Source organism: Helicoverpa zea, chromosome 17 (assembly GCF_022581195.2).
Source record: "Helicoverpa zea isolate HzStark_Cry1AcR chromosome 17, ilHelZeax1.1, whole genome shotgun sequence".
Taxonomy (NCBI): domain Eukaryota; kingdom Metazoa; phylum Arthropoda; class Insecta; order Lepidoptera; family Noctuidae; genus Helicoverpa; species Helicoverpa zea.
The window spans coordinates 6,624,462-6,647,129 of NC_061468.1; the positions used below are offsets into that span (position 1 = coordinate 6,624,462).

General features: G+C 35.9%; 3 protein-coding genes across 6 annotated transcripts; 1 reads left to right on the plus strand and 2 right to left on the minus strand.

Annotated features, from left to right (window-relative positions):
* Positions 1–873: 873 nt before the first annotated feature.
* On the minus strand, positions 874–2,452 carry LOC124638434. The gene is made up of 3 exons (XM_047175400.1): positions 2,319–2,452; positions 1,717–1,911; positions 874–1,361 (listed from the first exon to the last, which is right to left on the minus strand). The coding sequence occupies exons 2-3, from the start codon at positions 1,901–1,903 to the stop codon at positions 1,213–1,215; spliced, it is 336 nt and encodes a 111-aa protein (XP_047031356.1). The 5' UTR covers positions 1,904–1,911; positions 2,319–2,452; the 3' UTR covers positions 874–1,212.
* On the plus strand, positions 2,015–7,464 carry LOC124638431 (ejaculatory bulb-specific protein 3-like). 2 transcript variants are annotated; one of them, XM_047175396.1, is made up of 4 exons: positions 2,015–2,243; positions 4,962–5,124; positions 5,744–5,935; positions 7,173–7,464. In XM_047175396.1, exons 3-4 carry the CDS (start codon positions 5,755–5,757, stop codon positions 7,358–7,360), a joined length of 369 nt encoding a protein of 122 aa, XP_047031352.1. In that variant the 5' UTR covers positions 2,015–2,243; positions 4,962–5,124; positions 5,744–5,754; the 3' UTR covers positions 7,361–7,464. The 2 variants fall into 2 exon arrangements, with proteins under 2 accessions (XP_047031352.1, XP_047031353.1); XM_047175397.1 differs by lacking the exon at positions 2,015–2,243 and adding an exon at positions 4,039–4,866.
* Positions 7,465–8,691: 1,227 nt separating this feature from the next.
* Positions 8,692–21,744, minus strand: LOC124638426 (ejaculatory bulb-specific protein 3-like). Of its 3 annotated transcripts, XM_047175388.1 has the most exons (4): positions 21,462–21,740; positions 13,723–13,939; positions 9,965–10,160; positions 8,692–9,180 (listed from the first exon to the last, which is right to left on the minus strand). In XM_047175388.1, exons 3-4 carry the CDS (start codon positions 10,143–10,145, stop codon positions 8,993–8,995), a joined length of 369 nt encoding a protein of 122 aa, XP_047031344.1. In that variant the 5' UTR covers positions 10,146–10,160; positions 13,723–13,939; positions 21,462–21,740; the 3' UTR covers positions 8,692–8,992. The 3 variants fall into 3 exon arrangements, with proteins under 3 accessions (XP_047031344.1, XP_047031345.1, XP_047031343.1); XM_047175389.1 differs by lacking the exons at positions 13,723–13,939; positions 21,462–21,740 and adding an exon at positions 10,568–10,638; XM_047175387.1 differs by lacking the exon at positions 8,692–9,180 and having other exon boundaries at positions 10,021–10,160; positions 21,462–21,744.
* Between the last annotated feature and the right edge of the window lie 924 nt (positions 21,745–22,668).

The window sequence follows — 22,668 nt, forward strand, 5'->3', positions numbered from 1 at the left end:
TGCCTTTGTTCTTCATAGTTAATTTTGCTGTAGTAAACATAGACCAACATGTTGCTTTAAAAGTAGGTCTGTAGGTTTGTTAGCCAACCGCAAACGGTATATTTGCGACCTGTTCAATAGAGATAGGATTGGCAATGACGTTGAATATAACAGTATAGGTTTTTTGTTGCAGCTTTGCACGTGAGCAAGTTTCGATGCTTTTAGTACCTGAGATGAGATTCTATCTAAGTGTAATCTAAGTAGATTTGATGCAAAAATCTACTAATGTTTCCTTGGTCACTAATGCCAATGGGTATTCAAAAATCACTAAATCACTACTTACTATAAAACAAAGTCGCTTTCTCTGTCCATATATCCTAATGTATGCTTTAAAACGACGCAACTGATTGTGATGCAGTTTTTTTAATAGGTAGAGTGCTTGAAGACGACGGTTTGGGGTATATGTAGAGTTACAATAACATGCGTTCAATCCGACGCGACGAAAGCACCCGTGGCCAGGAAATGATAAATAATTGAATATCTAGAAAATGGAATGATATTTTTTTCTGAAAATATTCTTAAATACAACATTCTTTTTTTAGAAGCCTATACATACTTATATATAAACATTTAAATATATACATACCGGGGTTAGAAAATTGAATGTATGAAGACAAAGTAGGTAGAACATGGGTGCTATCGGACCTATCAATATTCATGTTACTTAGAAAGATGAGTACCTCGTTGCTCATTTTTATTAATTACCCATGTTCGTGATTGTAAACAGTTAATGCGTGAAAGCTTAACGAGCAAGACATTCAAAGAGGCAGGTAATTATAACTATTGCGTTGTTTTTACCTATCATATTAAAGTAGAAATAAATAGATAGAAAAGTCACCTATTGATTTAGTCTTATAATATGTAAATATATAATTCAAAAACATTATTTTATGAAACAAATATTCATCATGCATTTGAACTGCATGCAAAAAAATATAAAAATAAGTGCCTATTAAAGTTATAGAGCAAAGTTACTCGCGATGATATTGTTCAAGTCTTTATTGAAGGCGCAAAATGTGTGGTAGTGTACACGTGATTTCAATTATACTTCCACATAAAGAAAAACACTGAACTGATTTTTTTAAATGATTTATTTGAAATGATAACGTCGATACATAAAATATTTCACTTAAAAACGTCCAATAAAAATATGAGATAGGTTATTTTAAAAACTTATTCCTTTTTGGCTGCCACGTTCTTCAAGAGTTCGTTGTAAAAAGGCTCGTATTTGGTCTGAATGGTTTTCAAAACAGTCTCGTATTTGGCTTTCTGTGAAGGACTGCAGTCCGCACATTTACTCTCTAGAACCTTTCGTGAAATTTCTGGAATAATTACAATAATATGAGTTAAGGAGTTACATCGTCTCTATAAGTCTAGGTATGAGGTAATGGGTCAAAGGCTTTGACCAACAGTGTGTATTAGTTAGGAATACTATTTTATGTTTTTATTTTAAAACAAAAAATAACAATTAATGACAATTAATTTTGGAGAACTTATTTTGGAGCGATTAGTTCTTAATTTTTACATTATGGTATCTAAGAAAACCCAAGTAAGTATTAATCGTGGTATTAAAAATGACAATAAAGAAATTTTCTAAGTCTGATACATCAAAATAATATATAGGCCAAAACCCTATCTTGACCATTTTTACATAAACCATCATAACTTTTTCCTCACCTGCCATTTTTTGGTAATCACCACAATCCCCCTTGCCCAGCATGCAGTCAAACACCAGTTTCCTCTGCTCATCATTGGAGAAGAGAGCTTCGTAGTCGAAAGCCTCTACTAGGTCCAACTCAGCTGGTGTCAGACTGGCTGCAGCCGTGAAGGCGATCAGGACGGATAACACCACGAAAACTTTCATTTTTGGATCTGGAAAAAAATAATATCGTTAAGTACATAGTGGTATTGGAGAAAAATATAACATGTATTTGCAACAATTTGGAAAAAGTATGGCAAAGTCTTTCTCTAATAACAATTATATAGCAAGGCGTAGTATTTATTAGAACTGAAATTAATTTCATCAAATTACAATAGGAATACCACAAGTAAAAAGTGAGTGACAATTTGGAAACGTTCTAAATAAACACAGTTATAAATGATAGAATTTGATACAGAAGACAGCGCACTATTAAGTCCTGGAACGAGTTCAACACTTTTTTGAGAAGACAACTTGATTGCGCTAAAGCAAACACTTGCACTGGGTAAGCCTTAGTAATTATTAAAATAAATACTATTAATTTTAATACATTTTAATAATCTTTAGAAGCATGACCTACCTTTGCCACAGTGCTGACAACTGATGAAGAACACAATAGTTCCTCGATTATATCTAACATTATATATAGGTGCGCGTGGGACTACACTACTACAGTCTAACCATTTTTTAACACAAGAAGAGGAAAATTCCGAGATAATGTAACCATATCAATTAAGCCACTTTAGCAACAATTGTAAGGACATTAGAGTTCCTGGTTGCAAATGAGGAAATGGCTTAGAGCTTCTAAGACTTCAAGTTTTAGCTGCTCCAAAAGTGCAAACTCATGACCGCACAAAAGTAGATTGATTAATTGAACTTTTTGTGGACTTCGCAACTGCACTTTACTAATCTGTATAAATACGTAGTAAAAAATAATATATGTGCACACAAAAAAATAAGCATCGTAATGTATGAGTCATTAACGGAAGAGAAGGAATTGAATCATGCGCATCAGCTTTAATCTTCTACAGGGCTTTTCTTATTGCATCTCACCTAACTCTTTCCGTACAGGTATATATTTCCTCAGTATTGTTGATTCATAGATAAAAAGTCTTTTGTTCAAAGTAGGCTGAAAATCAGCACTTTTGGAAGGTCAGGTTTTAGAAACGACAGCCCCCAAAAAGGCCCACTCTTCACCAATTCCTATGTGTTTTTGCTTTGAGGAAGAAATGGTGGAACAAACTCCCGAGCTCTGAATTCTGATTTGATTTTCATATATTTTATAGTAACTTGTTTATCCATCGTAATCTTGAAATGAGATCTTGTAATGTTATTATCTGCAAACTGATTTTTTTTTCTTGCTTACGTCTCGAGCATACACGCAACGGTTGTTTCAACATCATGTCCTTATTATTTACTCTGATCCTGCGTTATATAAAAGAGTAATTATATAAGCCACTAGCCGTTTTTCCGCGGTTTCACCCGCGTCCCGTAGGAGCTACTGCCCATACCGGGATAAAATATAGCCTATAGTACTCGCAGATAAAAAGTCGTGGTGGCCTAGTGGGCAAAGAACTAACCTCTCGAGTATGAGGGCGCGGGTTCGATTCCAGGTCAGGCAAGTACCAATGCAACTTTTCTAAGTTTGTATGTACTTTCTAAGTATATCTTAGACACCAATGACTGTGTTTCGGATGGCACGTTAAACTGTAGGTCCCGGCTGTCATTGAACATCGTTGGCAGTCGTTACGGGTAGTCAGAAGCCAGTAAGTCTGACACCAGTCTAACCAAGGGGTATCGGGTTGCCCGGGTAACTGGGTTGAGGAGGTCAGATAGGCAGTCGCTTCTTGTAAAGCACTGGTACTCAGCTGAATCCGGTTAGACTGGAAGCCGACCCCAACATAGTTTGGGAAAAAGGCTCGGAGGATGGATGAGTACTCGCAGATAATATAGGTGTTCTAATGGTGAAAGAATATTTAAAATCGGTCCAGTAGTTTTTGAGTTTATCCATTACAACCAAACAAACAAACAAACACAGATTTCGTTTTTAATATAGTATAGATTAGTAGGTATAGAACCGGGTAACTTACATTGCAATTATTTCAAATGCAAATGTTTTTAAATATAGGTAAATACGTCAGTGTTGCCTCCTGCTGTGGTGTCTTAGGTAAAGGTTAGTTTTTTGGCTTCTAGAAAACCAAAATTGCATGGTCCAGTGTTCTTGCCTGCGCCATTTATGTCATTCTTTATTGATACACACTCCTTTAAACTGATTCGCATTCTTAACACTTTGGTATTTTGTCAAAATATCAATAATGTAATTCAGATCTATTCTTCAAGTAAGATCATTTTTCCGTACTCGGTAAACATTGTGCAATTTTCTAAATGTACACCTATCTATAAATGTAAACTAGCTAAAATAATTGCCGTCACCATAGAATCCATGATCCAAAATCACAGATGAACTGTCTTGTCAACAAAGGCTTGATCTCCATGCTGCAAAGGTAACAATTTATAACAGGATAAGGTAAAACAGTGACTAGATGATTTTTGCAGTCCAGTCATCTGGTATACGTACTTTGACCTATAACATTACCTTCGATATATCGATCTCGATAACCATCCTTTGTAATAGGGCCATAATTCTTCATGGCCCATTCAACTAAATGGTCTGCCATTAATGTATTTATTTCCGATATTTTACATCGATTTTATCTCCATGTATTTATAGGTACCAATGTCGAACTAGCTTGGGCTGCCACGCAGCGTCGAACGTAGCGTAAAAGAATTTCAGGGCCTTTATTTTTGCATAACCGTAGGTTTTTCTAATATGAAAATTACGTTACTAACTAATTACTTATCAGAATCAGTCAAGCCGCTAAGCATATAACAATTGTATCGAGCAGACAGACTTAGACGGTTACCACCGGGGTAATAGGTTGCCGGGTTGTGGAGGTCAGATAGGCAATCGCTCCTTGTAAAACACTGGTACTCAACTGCAACAGGTTAAACTGAAAGCCGACCTATGTTGGGAAAAGGCTCGGGTGATGAGATAGACTTAGGCGGAGAGTACGTTTACTTCAGTTTCAACAAAAAAAACAGTACCTACAACCACATTTTTTTTACATGTAATTTATTAATGTAGATTTAGTTTTTTGCATTCATGACCAGCAGATTTGTCATACAAGGTCAATGTTATAATATCAGTCATTTTATCTTACAGAATTATGTTCTAATGAGGTTACACTGAACAATAGTGTTTCATATTTTTGGAAATTATAATAATTGTATATATCCGTGCGTTGCAGTATAAAATATGTTGAATGGTCCCATAGGCATAGAGTACTTTGGTGGTTTTTAGAACAAGAGTAACAGAAGAATTTTTGGTAAGTAAAGCAATAAAATATTAATATAATAATATATTTTTTTTAAATATATTTCCTGTTGCTGATTGTCATATTTTTAAAGCCAAAATTAAATTAAAACCAAAAACAATTGAATTAAATTAACTTATTGTCATCGCAATCTACAAATGCAATCTAATGAAAAAATATCATTTTAATTCTCCTGTTCATGCAAGAGACTGAAAAAACCTGCAAAAAGCGTCATCTTTACCAGGAAGTTTTACTTTTCACAGAAATAGACAATAGTCAAAATATTATTTTACTGTGAACATCAAGAAGTCCCATTCTTCAGTCTGTATTCAACTTATTTTTTACATTTTTTAAATATTAAAACAAACTTAACGATAAAAATATATTTAAACACAAACTACCTTTCATAGTTTTGAATTATTTATCAAAACTAGAGTCTTAATCTTATAATCAATTCAAATAATCGTGCAGTTGGTGATGTTCTCATGATGTTCTCAAATCAATAAATCTAAAATTCATATAACATACGCTAGAACTTTACTTGCCTCTAAAAGTTTCAATATTTATGCCATTACAAAAGGCACTTTATGTTTCTATAGATAAGACACATTTTGCAAATGTCCAATTTCAGAAGGAATCAACATGAATGTCCTGTTGGTAGCAGTTCTCGCACTAGTGGCGCCCTCTGCACTGGGGTACGACGAAAAGTACGACAAACTAGATGTGGATAAGATCATTGGCGATGATGCGCTCTTCACAGCTTATATTGACTGCATGCTGGATAATGGACCCTGCACTGTGGAGCATTCGGAGGATTTTAAAAGTAAGTGATACACTTTGGCAATTTATAAAGGTTTATTTAGAATATAAATAACTCTTGTGCAATTCACACGTGAGAAAGACACGTGACTCTTAGATGCAAGGATGGAATCGGCATTAGTAAATCAGGGATAAAATGTTTAGATGCATTTCAAATGTGCCTACAAAAAGCCTTGCTGATTCGTGTCGCGTCTGCGCAATCATACTTATGCAGTAGGCGCTTAAACCTAAGCTCACTACGGTATTTTTGATAACCCCTGGGAATTTCTTGAGTAAATCCACCCGAGGCATTAATTTTAGGCTGCGGGTTGTTCGAAAGAGATACCGCGGCCCTGGTACATAAAAGGCCTATGACGGAACATGACGGTGTTTAGTCAGTAAGAGTCTGACACTCCCTCACCGCTGCTAACCCACAGCGGGAGAGGTCATTTGATGATTTTTGACGTCGTTAAAAAAAAAGGCATTAATTTTAATTTTTTAAAAAATACGCTATTGTTATTTTCCCTATCTAAGTGACCAAAGAACTTAGTTGTTACAAGTAAAAATGTTAAAAGTATTTTTTTTTCATAAATTAAGCAAATTATCTAGGGGGGATTATTATAAGTTCAATAAAATTTACACAATTATGTTTAACATTATAATTTTTGTGAGTTTTTACATAAATATAAAATCTTATTATAATTTCAAAATACCTTACGCACGTCATTTCAGGTAAATTAACAATAGTTTCCACGATATTTCATAATTGCTTATCATGATTATCTATGTCCTAGACGTAAATCTATCTTTAGGAACCCTAACTGTGGGAACATTTTGAGATTTGAAAATCAAAAATTCAAATGTTTAAAATAAGTAAAATATTTTAGACAGATTCTAAAACAGATACATAGTTAGATTTTCAAAGTTGTTTAGTATAGCTTCGTTTTTATAACGGATGAATAAAAAAACTGTGCCATAATTTTAAAAGCTCAAACGGTATTCAATGACTTAAGCCATAATGAAATAACCAATCAAATATAGTTGACACCAACTCCATGTTAATAATAAGAATCTAGGTATGCTTCAGTCTTTTACATTCATGATATTAGGTATCATTAATGTAAAAGTAGGTCAGGATAGGCCAGGGATTTGAGAAGGAAACCTGAAGAAGTTCAATTCATTAGCCTGTGTTCAGCAATTGACACAAACCAGTGAAGCTGATGAAGGTAATGGAATACTTAATATGTGTTTTGACTTTTCAGAACTTCTTCCCGAGGTAATCCAAACAGCGTGTGCTAAATGCTCAGGAATACAGAGGACGAATGTCAGGAAGACTGTCAAAGCCTTGAGTGACAAGAAACCTGATGACTTCGCGAAATTCCGCGCCAAGTTCGATCCTAAAGGAGAATATGAGAAGGATTTCTCTGCTTTCATGCTTGGAACAGATTAAACGATACGTCTGGCACTCATTTGTTTTCGACAATCAATGGCTTTATTCAAATTGGAACCGATCTAAATTATGTGGAGCATTACAATAAATAAATATATTGCAAATTGTTACATTTGTTAAATTTATTATCCTATCTTGACTTCATAGTTCAATCCCATTGTTAACCGACTTCTCATAACAGAGGAGGTTCTCAATTCGGGTTTTAATAATTTTTCGTGCCGTAGACACATACTTCAGGCTTTTACAGATAAGTAGGTACACTCTTACACCTGTACCCCTCTTCATGAATGCCCTCAAAAAAAAAAAAAACGGGTTTTACCAAAATTACCGAAACAAGTACCAAAATAAAACTGACGATCGAGAGTAAATTATTTATCGGTGTCAAGTCCGTTCAGTATTTTCAATCTTGTAATTGTAGTTCAATGAGAGTCATATTCCACCTTTATGACGTGGGACTTACCGGAGCCTATCATATTAACTACAGCTATAAATATATCCGATTATCTTTCCACTAGTTAATAACATTGGCATGCCTGACTCCCTCCATTATGTAACTAAAGCTAATATTGTGCGGTTAATATTATGTTACTGTGAACTGAATCGAATAATAACATAAACACGAGTATTTGATGTTCACGTATTGGCTATAGACGAAGGTATTTTCCTTTTAACGTCAGCAGGGTTAATTGTATCACGACTTCAAAGCAATTTATTGGGACAAGATAATCGTTTCTGATCAGTTTGTGTAAATCATGCTTGTAGCTGTACATATTTATTGACGTAGACTATAGAAACAAAGCCATTGTAATTAAAGAAAACAGCAATCAAACCTACTAATTGCAGTGAAGAAAACAAACTAGTTAGACAGGCTATTTTTTACAGACCTAAAGGGAAAGTCAAAGGTACTCAAACGTAACGCTACAATTTCGAAAAGCAAACAATTCACAAACAAACTGTAATAGTCAAGGGTCCCCATCTAGTGACGTGCAACTCTTGCCATGATGCGGAACGGTTGCGTGGTTGAAGATTATGTGACGGCCTTACACAATCTATGAAGTTACATCAGACGGACTGCAGCGACGGAGCTCTCTGGCGCAACTGGGCAACACGGCCCTACCTGACACGATAACCCACATGCAACCACTCAAATGGCTAGCCATTTCATAATTGATAATAGCACTGCTTTAATTTCGTATATTCGCATGCATTTGAAGCAATTGTTGGAGCTATGACTCATATTTTTACTTTTTCAAAGTTTCTACGACGAGGCCTTGAATACGTATTCAAATAATGAGTAGCAAAATAAACAACAGGTAAAAAATAAAATAATATTACAATCAATTATTTAATACAATATCAGTCAACATCGTGATATTTAAATAAATAACACAACAATTTGTCATCCGATTAAATCTAAAAGCCTACAGATAAATAAAATCACAAGAACGCTGATCCGTTTGGAATGGTAAAATTAAAATTCTACGGGAATTCTCCTGTGAGAGTTGAGATTGCTCTGAAGCATCTTAGAGAGCTGGTTTAAAGTCTACTGCAGTTCTTACAAATACTTAATTTTCTCTAGGACCTATAATACTTTATTCTACGTTAGCCTATGTTGAAAGATGGTTGATTTTATTATCTGCTTCCTTGGATGAATTTGTCGAAGTTGGCGCGATGTTTGCCGCTGGGGTCATTCTTCTTGACGAGTGCGTCCCACTCCTTGGGATGTTTCTGCTGGATAGCTTTAATCACCTTTCTGATGTTGTTCTTCTGCTTGTCGGTGCACTTGCCGCAGGTCGTCTCTATGGCCTCTGGTAGGGTCTCTGGAAAAATAAGTTGGGTGGTAAGTACAAAGTGAAACCTGGAATAGTATTTGAAGTTTATCTGGCTACTTAAGAACACCGTTGACCACGTGTGGAGCTAGGAATCCAAAATGCTGCGAAATATAAAAAAAATAACTTATTGATATAAAAACGAAGTCTCTACGTGATAGGGATAACAAAATATGAAGAGGCAGGGGCCAGGAATATCATGTTATTAATTTATAGACACTCTACAATACGAATAATGGAAAGAACTTTACAAAACGCAGCCTGCAAGAAACCGACCGAAGAAAGATTCTACCGACATTTCTAAATTGAGTATCGATATTTTTCTCCGTACACATGCAAATTAATGACAGGAAAACAGACCAAGGATATGAAAATTTCTGCGTCTGTTAAAACATATGCAGGTACGTACTCTGACACTGTCGGTATATTTTCCTACTTAAGGACCTTGACCTCGACCCGGTTTGTGCAAACAGTCCAACTGGCCGGTATTGGGTTTATCCGGAGTTACGTAAATATGTATTTAATGCTACAACGCGTTATGTCAACATCGACGCTTGTTATTACAGAAATACGGACGGTAGTCTATTTAAGGCGGATTAATATTTGATTAACGTGAATTTAGTATTAGACTATTTATGGGTAATTATGTGATTGATCTGGTGCCATTAACTCTGTGTTATGATCAGAAATGACAATTGCCTCTCACATATTTCTTCTCACGTTTACCATGACTTTTACCCAAATTGGAAGAAAAAAGACAGCAAAGAATACTTACTTTTGAAATCAGAACCTTCGGGAGTGCACCGTCCTTTGTCGAGGAAGCAATTGATATACGCTTTGAGAAGTCTGTCATTGGTGATCAAGGTGTCCACATCAAAGTTATCATATTTAGCGTTGTACTTATCAGCGGCGAACGCAGCCACGATCAAACACGACAAAACAACCAGGACCTTCATTTTCACAGTTGAATTCTGTAAATAATAACTGAATTTTAATCCCTCTCTTCGAATTAATCAACTTTGTATGAACACAATGGAACAAAGAGTGTGGCTTGTCCCGAATGTAACGCGATGAAATCTATTAGCAAGCTGTTTCCATGGACGTTGGAACGACGTGTTTTGAATACATATTAGATACATGTCCCACGAATTAAAAGCATCAATCTTAAACATTAAATTATCGAAATTATCTCTACTGAATATTGATACTTGAACGTGAGAAAGAAACACGTAAGTTGTAACAAGAGATTTGTGGATCGTTTTTAAACTATCTGTACTTTGTTCGTCAAGTGGAAGGGTCACAGCCAAATCACAGATTGCATATCACAAACACACAAAATAATTGGTCACTGAGTGCAACTAGCAGTTCATTCACCCACCTTTTACTCTTTATAATCGACCTAAAGAACTAGCGTTGGCAGAAAGCGACAGTGGTTTATATTGACGACGGTATACCCACTACCTTCATTGGCACATGGGTCAACGCTTGCGTAGTCATAACAAACAAATTTGAACCTTTTACCAAAATGCATAGGGGTGTTATTAAATTACCTGCAAAGTTTCGGTAAAACCCTCCCTGCATTGTTAGTGAAATGTTAATAGGCCTGCAACTTGTGGTTATAAACAAAACGTATCATAGATTGGTGTTACCGGGAAAATTGAGCAATCCCAAAAGTTTTGTTGCATTTACAAGGAAAACGTGGTTTTTGCAGTCTGTTTTATGTATAAATTAATAAATGTGCTTTGTTAATAGTTATTTTCATGGATTCAATGAAAGTTAACATGTAACATTTTCAATGAATTTTACTCAAACGTCATTCGAAAGAGGTGAAGAAGCATCCGCAGCTAAGGTGAACATTATGATAGTAGGAAACTTTTTTTCATCAAATGCCATCCTTTATCCCCCAATGAGTGGTAGAACGAGGGAGTGTCAGACTCACTGACTAAAACCCACCATGTTCCTTCCGGAGCCCTTCTTGTACCAGGGCCGCGGTAACTCTTACAAACAATCCTGCAGCATCTTGTTAAGGAACTGACAAGAATTTGTAATGTTGAAGTAATGTACTAACAGGTTATAGTGTTAAAATAGATTTATTTTTAATTGAAAAAAGGCCATTCAGTTTATGAGGATTTTGTACCAAAATTGGCAATGATTAATATTATTTGTCGAGCATTTGATGCATCTCAATTATGTATGCAAACTCAAATCTATTTTGAATACATTATTCATAACTTTGTAATATCATGTCTTTAATTTTTTACTGTGATTCACCAATTCGGGAAAAGGCTCGGAGGATGATGATGATGATGATTCACCAATTCTAGATCATTTGGCGAATTATCGATATGGTGTCAAAAATTCGAAGAAAAACATTTCAAGTTAATATAAACGCTAAAGTAAGTACAAGTTAAAACTTAACCTCAACAATATTTGAACGGGCAGGAAATCTAAAAACGGAATAATGATCAATGAATCATACACAATCAGCGTTCCTTGATGATTCAATTGAAAAACAACAAAGAAATCATTCGTCATACACACACTAGTACATACACATTAATACATACAAAGAAAGGCACATACATACATACAATTTATGACCTATGCAAATTTTATATCCAACTAGCTTCTGCCATCGGTTTTACCCGCTTCCGGTGGGAACTTCTCCACGAACCTGGTTAAAAGGTAACCTATAGCTTTCTCGATAAATTACCTATCTAACACTGAAATAATTTTTAATTGAACCAGTAGTTCCTCAGATTAGAGCGTTCAAGCAAACAAACAACCTCTTCAGCTTATAATTTCATCATCATCATCATCATCATCATCATCATCATCATCATGACTTGTCTTATCTATCTATATAGATATCTATATAGATAGATAAGACAAGTCATGATGGTTAATGTTATTTAAATAATGGAGTCTAGGAAAACTTCGCCTTGATCCTAATTAATATTTTAACTCATAATAGAATCGCCAAATAAATCATTACTTGCAAATTAGTTTTATAAGACAGCGTATTATAAATTGAGGTAAAGAACTCCGGGTTCTTTTGTTAGTTAATGACTGATTTATCTTGGTCACCTTTATAGATTTTTTTTTTATATTACATAAACTGGTGATTTATGTAAGTAATGCTCCCGAATGGTGACTTTAACGGACTCGACTCAAGTATATTTAACATAACTAGGGATAAAGCTAGAAAAAAGGTTTTGGTTGAGAAAAAAGAACCTTTCTTGGCAATAATACAGTGATTAACGTAGGTTTTTTTCCAAAAATTACTCATATGGCTCATGAGAGTGTGGACCAAAATAAAGTAATTAAGCACCTATAGCTTTTACCGAGTCATTGCCAAATAAATGAGGAAATATCACTTAAACTGTCAAGGTACAAATACTTGAAACTTAAAATAATCTGTCAGTGTTCACAATATCCTTGTCGAAAATTGTTATGTAGGTATCCATTCATTCAGGTCTTACTTCAGAACTAACTTTTTTATTCTTATCGGCATTCATATTTTTATTTCAATATCCCTATATTAAGAACTAGCCGTTTTCCTGCGGTTTCACCCACGTCCCGTGGGAACTACTGCCCGCACCGGGATAAAATATAGCCTATGTTACTCGCAGATAATGAAGCATTCTAACGGTGAAAGAATTTTTAAAATCGGTCCAGTAGTTTTTGAGCCTATTCATTACAACCAAACAAACAAACAAAGTTTTCCTCTTTATAATATTAGTATAGATTTATTGCATAATAATTAAAAATTAAGACTATTATTAAAGTAAACAGCTATTACTACTCAGTCATTGATCTGTTTAATTACTGTTAATTTATAATTAACTTACATTACTTGTCACTGAATAGCAGTACTAATAAAACTAAAGAAGTTTCAAATTGTAACTTAAGAATGGTTACAGAATTCTCAAAATAAAAAATAATAAAACATCGTTAAAACCATTTTGACACGGAGAAGGAAAGAAAAGTTTTGAAAAGTCGTGGTGGCCTAGTGGGCAAAGAACCAACCTCTCGAGTATGAGGGCGCGGGTTCGAATCCAGGTCAGGCAAGTACCAATGCAACTTTTCTAAGTTTGTATGTACTTTCTAAGTATATCTTAGACACCAATGGCTGATAAAAAGGTGAAGGAAAACATCTTGAGGAAACCTGGACTATATAGTCTGAAATCACCAACCCGCATTGAGCAAGCGTGGTGATTAATGGTCAATCCTTCTCCGTGAGAGAGGAGGCCTGTGCCCAGCAGTGGGACGATAAAAAGGCTGTAACTGTAACTGTAAAACCATTTTGAACATATGTTAAGTTACCTACTTAATACCAATCACTACATAGTATAAAACAAAGTCATATTAATATTTAATAGATAGACTGATTGAAGAGGGAGATTTATATGTATAATAACATCCATTAAATATTGGAGAAATACTGTTATTTTAATTTTAGCATTGCACCCGTGCGAAGCCGGGCGGGTCGCTAGTAAGTTATAAACAAAAGTGTGAAACAATATTACTTACATAACAAAACGCCGAATAAAGACTTAATTACTTCAAGCATTCGCAATAGCCTTCTCGAAGGCTTCATAGTACTTGTTTTTGGGGTCGAGTTTGCTCATGAGTTCCACGTAACCTTGGGGGAAGTTCCTCCTGATGGCGTTGAAAGTCTTTCTGGCGAGTCGGCGCTGGGACGGCGAGCACTTCTCACAGGCTGTTGCTACTGCGTCGGGTAGGATTTCTGAAATAACGGTAATGTTTTGTCACTACATAGATAGATTGAAAGTACATAGATAGATTGAAAGAGATAATATCCGCGTAATACTGGGACGGATCTCTGTGTATTGTACACGACATTATTGGGGTAGTATGCGAAGTCAGACCGCCAGTCTACAGAAGAGCCAAGTCAATAGACTACAATAGTAATTATAGATTTTGAAATGTAATTTTATGGTTATCAGTGAGGTACTAAAGGAACTAGAAAACTATAAGGTAAACGTACCAATACTCGTCGGATTTCGGAAATCACCGACTTTGAAGCGCTACTGTCTGTTAAATATTCAATATAAAATGAAAATTTTTGCATGACGTGATAGAGTATTTATTCGTTATTCTAAGTAATTAATGTTTTTTTAATTATTTTCATGGGTTTATGTACTTATTAAGGCAAAAGTAAAAAAAGGGCGATTTGTACCAATAGTCGTCTGATTTGTACGGATACTCGTCAAATATTCCCAGTACTCGTCAACTTTTAATGCTAATGTGAACTCTCTGCTCTTGAACATAAAGTTCAAGTTACGTACATTTTTTTGTGCTTGACTTTGTTAAGCATACTTGTGCCTTTGAAACATTAGGTAGATAGATAGAAAACCAAATCCCTATTTAGAATAGCAGGTCATAATCTGTTAAAAGAGCAGGTATTCAATAAAACAGATACATAGTTACATTTTAATTTATATTCCTATCTATCAAACGCTTGGAATCACAAAATCAGTCTATAAAATATATGTTATATTTCGTAATCAATCATATAACCATGCAGTCATGTGCATATGTAGCACGAGTAAAATTATTACTATTAAAATATTTAAATTGTAAAACCAATATTGTGTTTTCCCAAAATTTATATACAACCTTCGCTCCTCTCCCTTATGGAAGCAGCCACATCTTTTAGACAGAATTGACCAAATTATCCGTACTATCCTTCATCTCTTTTTAATTTAGCCTTGGACGACCGAGCGTGGCTTCAAGCCACCCTTTTTTTTTTAACGACGTCAAAAATCATCAAATGACCCCTCTCGCTGTGGGTTAGCAGCGGTGAGGGAGTGTCAGACTCTTACTGACTAAAAACCGTCGTGTTCCGTCATAGGCCTTTTATGTACCAGGGCCGTGGTATCTCTTTCGAACAACCCGCAGCCCCCGCTGGGGTTGCTCTTTGAGGAGCGCGTGGAACAACGCGCGCCGTCGACACGGGCGCGAAGCCACCCTTCCGATCAGATTCGGTGGCCTCGGCGTCCGCAAAATTTCCAGTTTAAGTCTACCGGCGTTCCTATCCTCGGTCTGCGGCACTAAGGAGTTAACCAGCAAAATTTTAGCCCCTTCACTGGTCGATTCTGAGGTGCATGAACGCCTGGAAAGTAGCTTGCCCAAATACAGCCTTCCCTGACAACCCGGCTTCCCAGAGACAGTGGGACGAGCCGCTCTGTAGATTGACGAGAAATAAACTAATTGAAACATCTGTCAATACTACTGAGCGTCTGGCTGTGGGAGTCAGGCTATGGCTTCACGCACTGGCGTCACCCAGCGTTGGGACCATGCTGGGTGACACAACATTCCGGCTCGCTACATGCCTCGGCGCTCCCACTGGGGCTCCGCATCGCTGTCAGTGCGGCGAATCTGTGGACTGCCTTGGGCACCATGGTCTTTCCTGTGGCAAAAGTGCTGGTCGCATGACACGACACGCCAGCATAAATTACATGAAAATGTGGAGTCCACTCGTGACCAAAAGGCTGGCCTATACTTCGGCCAAAGGATATGCATTGCCATCCAGCGTGGCAATGCAGCCAGCCTTTTGGGCACGATCCCCGCTGACAGCGATGCGGATGAATTTTTTGATACTTAGTTTTAATATTTCCCCCTTTATTATTTTTGTAAATATGAAAGTCTGTGAGACTATCACACTGGTCAATTTTGAGGTGCCATGCCTGACCGAGGCTTTAAATGCTTGGAAAGTCGTGCAGCCGCAGTGCCGGCCGCATGCCACGACATGCTAAGCTAACATCAACGACGTGATCCGTCGCGCTCTTGTTGCCGTCGGCGTACCAGCCGTACTCGAACCAAATGGCTTGGTACGCGACAATGGCAAGAGACCAGACGGTATGTCGCTATTTCCGTGGAAGTTGGGTAGGACTTTAGTGTGGGACGCGACATGCATCGACACTCTTGCACCACATTATTTATTTATATTCAAGTACATGTTTGAGCCGTTTGGGGTTGAAACTCTTGGGCCGTGGGGTCCGAGAGCCCGCCCTCTTGCCAAGGATATTTCCCAGCGCCTGGTTGACACTTCACGGGACCCAAAGGCTGGCTTTTATTTCGCACAGAGGTTGAGCATTGCCATCCAACGTGGCAATTCTGCCAGCCTTTTGGGTACATTACCCAGTGACAGCGATGAGGAACAATTTTTTGATGCACTGTATTAGTTTTCAGACAGACAGAGCTCAAGATTCGTGCCGATAACTATAAGATTATACTCTTTACCCATCAATATCGAATACGACAAGCAAAGCAGTGACAGCGATGGAAGCTATGTCATCTTAGTTTTAAAATTGATTTAAAATTTTTTGCGTCAAAACTAGTTGAATGACATAATTTTTATACAAGCGCTATTAAAGCAAGTTAGAGAGACGCGGTACAATACGCGTGACGACATGCAGTTATTTCAAACAAAAAGCATAGTGTAAGAACAGTCAATTTTTGCTTGCCACAAATTGTAATCCAAGCGTAGTAGAAACAAAGGCTAGTGGTAGTTGTACCCAAAGCGGTAGATATGTGTCGTGTGTCCTTAATCGAATGGCGGAGGCCTACAGCGGCCAATATATACCTAAAAAAAACACTCGTAGAAAGTGCATACTTATAGGAAACAGGGGATTTAACCATTAAGACGCCACCGTGATTTTGATAGCCGTTTGCCATGCCAAATTATAGGACTACCCGCTTACCAATGGATCTGAAATTTTGATATAGGTAAATTGATATCTTTATCTAGATTCTGCCAGAACGAAAACACGATACTGATAATTTTACTCGATCATAATTAATTCCGAAAACACGTCTAAAAAAGTACTATTTTTGAAATTACAAGGAAGTTACACTATCTTTATGTTTCAAAATTACTCTAATATATTCTTAACATCAATATTAACGTTCTGTCAAAGTCATTTTTCCATAACTATTACCAAACATTTTTAATTAAAGTTTTAAGATATTGGATTTTTTGAGCGGCAGCGATCATGATAGACGCTACGCAATTCTGAACCTTATGTCCGTGCTCTAGCGATTGATACACAATGTGTACGGAGACGAGCCAGTCCGGCGATAGCCCTCGTCGAGGTCGGACCTGCGCATGTTGTCGCTCCGGCCGTAGGTATAATAATTTGTGACGATAACTCAGATTTGCGCGCGGCCCTATGTGTGCGTCGGCTTGTAAATATACAACTTTCGCTCGTGTGACAGTGACGTCGTCCGAGCATGACGTGTTCTTATCGCTTTTTGTTATGGGTACAGTCGTTTACAAAAATGTCTAGTTGTTCACGAAGAAAATGTTTAAGGAGTCAGGTAGCGTTTCAAAAAATGAAACAACATCCAAAGCTTTTTATTATTACATCTTACAGTTTTTCATTATTTTCTCATAAGTTTTTTCAAATTGACATTGACAGTATCTAAGAAATAAATGAGGTGAAATATCTAAGATGAATTAAATACTCCTTACATATTTTCTAGCTCGGGGTACGAGGACAATAAATAAAAGTGTGGACTTGATTTTTCAAGTAGCGATTCAGAATCATTATAAATAAATAAATATTTTTATTGGGTATTAAACAAATCAAAAACTAACTTAATAATTTCAATAGATATTTACACAGATAAATAAACATTAAATGACATAATAACTGTTTTTCCTTAAACAGCCGTAACCCCTAAATAACTGTATTTGTACCCGACTGTACCTCTTGTCATGCACACAAAGTCACTGTATATGTGCAAGGGTTACCCACACATAACCGCGCGCAAGACTGAGTTGAACTTACTATAAGCACTCTGAGAACAAAAAATCTATGGAGACCGTGTTATACTATAAATTCTTTTTTTTTACATTATATTATTATTTATATTTCAGTTTTAATAAATATGTTTAAAAATGAATTACTTAGCTTCATTACTATTATACATTCATACATTTATAGCATACATAACACACAAGATCTGCGACGCTTTTATTCCTTAACCACTTAATTTTTACTAGCTGTTTAACGCGATTTTAGCCGCATTCCCGGGGAACTTCTTCCTGTGCCCAGATAAAATATGGCCTACATTCACTGGAGATAGTGTAAATCTCTAATTGTGAAAGCAAATCAAATCAGTTAAGCAGTTTCAGAGCTTATACAATCCACAGAAACAAACAATCAAATCTTCCCTCTTTATAACATTAGTATAAATTATTTAACACTGGTCAAACTGCTTTCATTTGATACCCATATTGAGAGAGCTATAAAAAAACAATGCAATTAAGCATTTTCTGGCGGTGGCTATCTTGGACTTTAAATAATATTATACATGATTCTACATACTAATCAAGCCCTTTCATTTGATATCCATACTGAAGGAATTGTAAAAAAAATATGTTATTCGCCATTTTGTGGCGGCGGCCATCTTGGGCCGATATTCACCAAATAAAGCTAGGAACACTCCCGATTAATTTCATTTCAAACAAAAAAACCTAAATACATATCGATTCATCCGTTCTGGATATACAAACACACATACACGACACACCACACATACATACACACAACCATACGCGTCCAAATTATCATATTACTCTTCATAAAAAGTTTTCATTACAAATATTTTTTGTAAGTACAACAAAAAAAAATCCGATCAAAAAATAAAAAACTTAGGTAAGTTGCGGCTCCCTATCTTCCCTGTTTGGTTCTCCTGACCCTGCACTGACCTCGGCGTGTGCGATTGGCGCGAAATTCAAATTTTACACATTGAGTGAAGAGTATAGCTTGCGCGACGCGATAGACGCGGAAGTGTAGTGGGCGGAGCTATCTAAAATCAAAAAATCCGCGGTGCGGTCTTAAGAAACATATGAATTGAATCGAATAACATGACTGTGTACGTGCATCTAGAACCAGAAGAGTAAAATGTACCCCTAAGAAAAAGCTTTAAAGAAACGCAGTTTTATCAACAAATGTAGTCTAAACCTTAAATATGTTTGTTCTAGAGAGATAACAATGTTGTAAAAGTCCCGATATTAGCTATTTATTCGTATTTTGTACTGTAAAACACAAAATATCCTCATTATGACGAGTTTAGGTGCAACTTTTGAGCACGTCCCAGTAGTCGTCATAATAATTCTAAAATTGACGGGTTTTGGGTCAAATAGGAGTTTTAAAGTACCAATAGATGTCACATTAAAAAAATATATCTTCTATGTTAAAAGTATTCCAAATTGCATATTACATCGTTAGCAAATAAACTTAACTATCTAATTAAACAAAGAAACATACCACAGACCCCACTGGAGTTATGTAAATCAAAGCACAAAACCACGTGCTGAGTTTCACTTTTGACAGCTGAACTTCACGAAAAAACTATTTTGTTAGGGCACACACTTTTCGAATAACATATCTCAGACGCCATGAATGTTAAAACCCCGTATTGTAATTTCAATTGTGCAATATATTATCAACAATATGTTGACATATAAACCGGACCATTTTAAGTTCAGTAGAAATAATAAATAAAGGTTTTTAGAATAATTGACGACTATTGGGACATGACGACTTCACCCGCGTTTACCTTAGAGCCATTAAAATTATATTTTGTACATATGGTTACTGAAGCTTTTCTAAGTTATGATTACAACTATGCCCAATAGAATGTAAATCCCTTGACATCAAGCCCAGCCAGTTCTAAGAAGGCCTCCGGATTGAAGCTTCTAGCATGTACAGCAGTAGACACACGCACTTAACCAGACATCGTAAATACTTGAATTTTTGACCAAATAAATAACAAGTTTACTTAATATACTGAAGTGTTAACTCAAACATTTTAGCCAGCCAGTGGGTAATACAGAATATTACCCACTTCTATCACAGTAGGTACATTTAGGCAAATAAAAGCTCTTGAGGCGGGTTTCCCCATATTTGAGTATAAAAAAAACATAAATTATGCATAGTAATATAAGTTTATACTAAGAAAAAATTGTTTGTAAGATAAAGGCTCCGAATTTGAACGGATTTGAAAAAATCTTTCACTGTTGGGAAGCAACAATATCCCCGTGTAACAAGATGTATTTTATCTGAGTAACGCAAGTATTCTACGGGGCACGGGAGACACCACATGAGATAGCTAGTCTATACTAATATTATAAAGAGGAAAACTTTGTTCGTTTGGTTGTAATGGATAAACTCTAAAACTACTGAACCAATTTTAAATATTCTTTCATCATTAGAAAGCTATATTATCTGCGAGTAGCATAGGCTATATTTTATCCCGATGCGGGCAGTAGCTCCCACGGGAAGCTGGTGAAACCGCTGGAAAACGGCTAGTATGTAATAAGGAAGCAAGCTAAAGGTAGTATTTGACACTTTACTCAAGTATCATCAGATGCGTAAGCTATAATCTTTTATAGTTACGTCATAAAGTTACAGCTGCATGCAAGCTTGCAAGAGGAGTGGAGACCTAAGAAAGCTTAGTAGAGAAGGTACCTATATGACGTAACATGGCACCTAAGTACCTAAGTACACGATTCTCATGAAAGTTTTGAATTTTATGGAGGAATAAAATAACAGTAGTCACGTAACAAGCCAAAAAATATCTATTTATTTTAAAGTATTGTTTTCTTTTGTTTTTTCATCAGAAAAATAAAACTTAATACCTATATATATAAACAAAATAGTGATACAAAGTTTAAACATGCCGTAAAGAATCGATTCAGAAGAGTTGCCCTGAGAACTTTTTTGTTTTAAATCCACTCTCCGGAAATCTATGCATATTTTTTTATTATTATTTTATAGTTAATATCGTGCTTAATGATTTCTCAAGTTTAAAATAAACTGTCAGTTACGTGATCATTTTAATTTCGATAATTTCCCATAAACTTTGAAAAGCTCGCAAACTCAATGTTATTTGGAAATTACTTAGTTACATAGGCTGAGAAAAATGAAATGCTTATTAAACATACTTTTCGATTACATGCCCGACGGTAAAGTTCTTAGAACCCATGTTCTATTGAACCATTTCAACATTTATAAACACATGTGGCCTTACTACAAAAACTTTAACCCCTGTTTTACACTTGTCTAATAAAATTTTGGCTGCAAAATGAACCGTATGTCAACGTCATAATTTGACATTTTTTTAGACAAGGCATAAACTGACGTTTAAAGGTTTTTGTGGTAAGACGGATGAAATTTTAAACTTCCTATTGCACAAGTCACTTAATCACGTAAGAAATAAATATCAGTACTTACGTCTGAACACTCTTCCTATAGGCGTACACGGTCCTTTCTCGAGAAAACAGTCCAAATACTTCTTCAGTAATCTAGGATTCTGTATCAAAGTATCGATATCGTAATAATCGTATCTCCGGTCATAAAACCTTTGTTGTGCGTTTATCGATACAAAAAATAAACACAGTATCAATATTGACACCTTCAAATTGCATTTATTTAAATCGATCATAACTGTAGGAGCTATATTCGAAGAGCAGTGAATAGGTTACGAAATTGGTGTAATATCTAAACCAAATGACGTGATCATCTCAGATGCTTCTATTTAAAAACCTTCTCATTGGTTGACCTTCATCGGAAATAATATTTATAAGGAAGACCTCACAAAAAACTTGAGTGCTTTATCAAATATTCGGAACAATGTTCTTGATTATGAATGTACGGTAATTATAAAATAATTGATTGTATTAGATTGTGTATGAGGGTGTAACATTACAAACATGATAATATTTTAAAAGCAATGTACTCTGAACAAAATGCTAGTCACATTTATCAGGCGCTCTGTATGAAATACGTTGCAGGTTGCCTTAGCACGAAGCTAACTTTCAGTTTGTGAAAAGATGGTGGGATTTGTGTCCGGCGACGTTTGATTTCTGACCAACATCAAACTTAAGTTCTTAATTTATTGCAATTACAGAGTTTTTAACCTTTTCTCTGAGGCTACTCCTATTTGATAAATCGTAAAGCTCTACGTTCTTCAAATGTAAATCTACATCTGAAAAAATAATTCTATTAAATATTAATTATGACAGGACAACCAGTCTTACGTAGGGGAATTGATTGCCCGGGTAACTAGGTTGAGGAGGTCGGATAGGCTGTCGCTCCTTGTATAATACTTACTGATACTCAGCCGCATCCGATTAGTCTGGACGCCGACCCCAACATAGTTGGGAAAAGGCTTGGCATGATGAACTTTACACAAAAAAACAAGGTTATAAAACTCACGTTTTCGGCATAAACTAAACTGCCTCGTCATTGTTAAGGTTTCCACAAAAATAAAATCAAAATATAATTTATTGGTTCTGCGACAAATAATTATGTAGATTTAATTTTAAGCTTAAGAATAGACTTTGAACCGCAAAATTGTACACAAAAGTATCTCGTATATTATTATGTATATTTCCTTACTATGATGGATCGTCTTATTTTTGGGTCATCGTTAAATATA